At 43.5% G+C, this 4,525-nt stretch overlaps 1 protein-coding gene across 1 annotated transcript; it reads left to right on the top strand.

Moving 5' to 3' along the window:
- The first annotated feature begins 1,043 nt into the window (after window positions 1–1,043).
- LOC119559708 (uncharacterized protein K02A2.6-like) lies at window positions 1,044–3,872 on the top strand. Its single transcript, XM_037872769.1, has 2 exons — window positions 1,044–3,383; window positions 3,471–3,872. Exons 1-2 carry the CDS (start codon window positions 1,134–1,136, stop codon window positions 3,783–3,785), a joined length of 2,565 nt encoding a protein of 854 aa, XP_037728697.1. The 5' UTR covers window positions 1,044–1,133; the 3' UTR covers window positions 3,786–3,872.
- The last annotated feature ends 653 nt before the right edge of the window (window positions 3,873–4,525 follow it).

The following is a 4,525-nucleotide window of genomic DNA, read 5'->3' as shown; positions in this document are numbered from 1 at the left end:
CACTTGTTGCGTTCGACGAGGAAGCCAATAATGACATTTTTACACCTCTAGTGGAGAAATTAACCGAGAATTTTTCTCCACAACGGAACTCGGTTTTCGAGAGGCACCTTTTCCGGACTATGGTTCCTGTGGAAGGTAAAGGCTTTACCGAATTCTTAATGCGTTTGCGTCGACAAGTTGCAAAGTGCTCTTTCGGCGAAACCAAGAAGGAAATTGAGGAGATCTGTCTCAAAGACAAAATCATAGATGTCTGGGCGCCGGTGGACTTAAAAAGGAAGCTCTTGGAGAACGAATTTACTTTAAATGATTTTGTAAAGATGTGTCACATCGAAGAGCAGGTTAACAGGCAGACAGAGACGATGGGTGCAGCTGGCCAACAAAGCACTATTCAGAGAGTTTCACATCAAAAGGCACGAAACCCTGATACACTGCAAGAATGTGGTCGTTGCGGGAGAAAGGGACATAGGGAGAACAGCCCAGATTGCCCAGCACGAAGCGCCACATGCAGGAAATGCTCAAAGATTGGACACTTCGCACGGAAATGCAAGACCAAAATAAGAGCAGGCAACCACGACGCGGACGGGCCTTGGGCAAAACGGCCACGGCGTACAGACACACACATCAGGCTGGTTAATTGTGAGTGTGTGCACGACGGAGAAAAGTCAGCAAACTCTGATTGTTTTCGAGTAGCAACCAAGGGGAATAATGACGAGATTATTCCATGCAAAGTCGGCGGCAGGACAATGGAAATGGTTATCGACTCTGGTTCCAAACACAATCTATGCAGTCAAGCAGATTGGCAGAAACTTATCGACGACCAGGCAACCATTTTCAACATGCGCACTAAATCATCGAACCAGTTCCGTTCTTATGGCTCTGATCAACCTCTCAAAATATTAAGAGTATTTGAAGCTCCGATAAGCGTAAAAAGGGACCCGGAGGTAATTGCTACGTTTTACGTCATAGAATACAGCAGACAATCACTACTAGGATGTGACACTGCGATACAACTCAATGTTTTAAAACTAGGGTTAAACATAAATCGAGTTGAGCAGATTGGTGCGTTCCCCAAATGGAAAGATGTTCAGATAAGGCTTTCAATTGATCCAACGGTGGTGCCTGTCAAACAACCCATGAGGCGAGTCCCGACGGCGCTGGAGCACAAGGTAAACGCAAAACTAGAGGAAGCCCTAAAATTTGATATTATAGAGCCGGTAACTGGGCCGAGCGCTTGGATATCGCCAGTGGTCATCGTGTTTAAAGAATGTGGAGATATTCGAATGTGTTTGGACATGCGCAGAGCCAATAAGGCCATAAAAAGGGAAAATTATCCTCTTCCGACGTTCGACTCATTGATGACCAAATTGAAGAACGCTAAATACTTTTCTCGGCTTGATCTAAAGAACGCCTATCATCAACTTGAGCTTGACGTTGCGAGCCGGGAGATAACGACATTCATTACACATCGTGGGCTGTTCAGGTATAAGAGGTTGCTATTTGGAGTGAACTCAGCTCCGGAGATTTTCCAGAGGCTTGTGGAGGAGATGCTGGCACAGTGCCCAAATGCCATAAACTATATTGACGATGTTATAGTTTTTGGCAATACCCTCGAGGAGCACGACATGGCGCTGAGCGCGGTGAAAGATGTTTTTGTGGGCCGTAATGTGATGCTCAACGAGGAGAAGTGTGTTTGGCGGACAACTAAGCTGAAATTTCTTGGTCATATCCTCTCTGACAAGGGGATTGAGGCGGATCCAGGCAAGATTGAGATAATACAAAACTTTAGAGAACCCAAAAATAAGGAAGAGGTCCGCAGCTTTTTGGGTTTGGTCACGTATGTTGGAAAGTTTATACCAGACTTGGCGGATACGACAGAGCCATTGAGAGGATTGCTCAAGTTGAACGAGAAATTCATATGGGGTGAGGCGCAGAAGTTAGCTTTTAAACAATTAAAGGAAAAGGTTTCAGTAGTCCCCATGCTGTCCTATTTTACCTTGACTGATCGGACTAAGTTGATTGCGGACGCTAGTCCGGTAGCGTTAGGAGCGGTATTGGTGCAACTAGACAAAGATAAAATTCCCCGTATTATCTCGTTCGCCAGCAAGAGTTTATCGGAGGTAGAAAAAAGGTACTCTCAAACAGAAAAGGAAAGTCTCGCGTTAGTCTGGGCGGTAGAAAAGTTTTATTTTTATTTGATCGGATTAGAATTTGACCTAGTAACAGACCACAAACCTCTGGAGGCTATATTTAAGCCCACTTCCAGACCTCCAGCCCGCATCGAAAGGTGGCTTCTACGCCTACAATCTTACCGTTTCCGAGTCGTGTATAAGCCAGGAAAAGAAAACATCGCAGACTCATTGTCGAGACTGTCCCAGGAAACCGAGTCAAACTCATTCGATTGGCAGGGGGAGAAAAACATTTTTCATATCGTCTCAAATTCAATTCCAGTTTCGTTATCAATCTCAGAGATAGCAGAAAGTAGTACTCATGATGAGGGGATAATGGATGCAATGACGTGCCTAAAGGAGGATTCGTGGAAGCTAGCTACATCGAGTCCATTCTATCCGTTTCGATTTGAAGTGTCGACGCTCGGTAATTTGCTGCTAAGAGGAACAAAGATAGTGATTCCGAAAAATCTGCGACGGAAAGTGTTGGAGTTAGCACATGAGGGTCACCCAGGCGAGACTGCAATGAAGCGGCGACTCCGATCGAAAGTATGGTGGCCACGAATGGACAGAGAAGCTGAAGAGTTCGTTAAAACCTGTCGTAGCTGCATTTTGGTGTCTGCTCCGGTACGTCCGGCCCCAATGAAGAGGCACTCGTTTCCAAATGGCCCATGGAAGTGTTTGGCAACCGATCTGTTAGGCCCGCTACCAAACGGAGAATACATTTTGGTACTAATCGATTATTACTCTCGATATATGGAGTACAAAATAACGAGGAGCATCACATCAAAAATTATAATAAACGAGATGGAGGAAATTTTCGCAAGGCTAGGTTTTCCCCAAACATTAACAGCGGACAACGGTCGCCAGTTTATAAGCGCGGAATTCAAAGAATTTTGTACAACAAACGGGATCGAGTTGCGTACAACTCCTCCATATTGGCCACAAGCGAACGGCGAGGTGGAGAATATGAATAAATCGCTGGTTAAACGTCTCAAAATCGCATATGCGAGTAGAAGTAACAATAAGAAGGAGTTGCAAAAGTTCGTTCTTATGTATAATGTAACACCGCATAGTACAACGGGTGCAGCTCCAACCCAGCTGATGTACAATCGGACGATTCGAGATAAAATTCCCGGAATTGAGGATATTTCGGATCAGGATGTGGACTCGGAGGAAAGAGATAAGGACATGTGCCAGAAAGAAAAAGGGAAGAAGGTAGCAGATGCAGCTAGAGGAGCAAAAGATATTCAATTAACTGTAGGTGACAGGGTTCTAATTAAAAATGTTATTTTCCCCCACAAGCTAACACCAACGTTCGATCCAACGGTTTACGAGGTGACCAGCAGAGACGGTGATGTGGTCCAGGTAACCGGAAATGGGAAGTCGTATACCAGGAACGCCAGTCACCTCAAGAAAGTCGAATCCTCTTCTGCAGTTCAGCCGGAGAAGGGCCAGTCCCCGAAAAGGACTGATGAATCATTCCCGGCCAAACCAATTGACGCGGAGCTCACCTCACAGATGCCACAGGGAGGTCTAAAACTGCGTCTGAAAAAAAAAGGAGAGATGTGGGAACCCGTGTCAGCTGATCGGGATTCGAGCCCAACACGGGATACATAAACTCACCACGACGCGTGTTGAATCGCGTCGTATGTTGAGTTCAAGAAGGAGTCGACGATAAGCAACGAAAGCGAGCGGTAGCGAGCAATAGCGACTGTTTAATAAAAGTTATTAAAACTACTATACACGTGTTATTACTGGAGTATTACAACTACCATTGCGCTAAGCAATACCTTGCGGTGATACCGCGCAATCACAGCCCCTACTCTTGTTGCTTGTACTTATTTTAGTCTGCATATACGTGTTAGGTAAAGGAATATAAAAAAAAACACGAAGGAGCTAAAAACATGTGTTATGTGTGTTGCGCAAAATATGAATATTTGTGAAATAATAACAAAATAATATGTGAAATAGAAATAAAAGAAAAACAACATACAACTTGATTTTATTGGGTTTGGGATACCACGAAAAACAAAATAGTATAAATTTTATACTACAGGCAACGGGGAAATCGTATAAGTTTTATACGAAATAGTATAAAATGTATACTAACGATTTCGGTAAATAGCTTAAAAAGTATACTACGGCCCTCTAGATTAGTATAATATGTATACGAAATAGTATAAAACGGAGACTACATAGGATAGCTTTTATACTAAATAGTATAAAAAGTAAACTATCAGCATAAATTTCAGTACACTGAGTGAGTATAAATTGTATACTCGTTAGTTTAACTTTGATAACTTCGAAAGTTTCAGTTTAATACTTTGGGTGTCATAAGGTTAATACGCATCTTATCA

Source organism: Drosophila subpulchrella, unplaced genomic scaffold, assembly GCF_014743375.2.
Source record: "Drosophila subpulchrella strain 33 F10 #4 breed RU33 unplaced genomic scaffold, RU_Dsub_v1.1 Primary Assembly Seq34, whole genome shotgun sequence".
NCBI classification, from domain to species: Eukaryota; Metazoa; Arthropoda; class Insecta; order Diptera; family Drosophilidae; genus Drosophila; species Drosophila subpulchrella.
Note: the sequence above shows the minus strand (reverse complement) of the source record. Positions and strands in the feature narration are given on the sequence as shown.

Excerpts from the sequence above, each read along its gene's own strand:
- LOC119559708 (XM_037872769.1), top strand. The coding sequence starts at position 1,134 with ATGAGGCGAGTCCCGACGGCGCTGGAGCACAAGGTAAACGCAAAACTA. Across the intron at positions 3,384-3,470 it reads AGAAAGAAAAAGGGAAGAAG|CTAACACCAACGTTCGATCC; the intron begins GTAGCAGATGCA and ends TTCCCCCACAAG.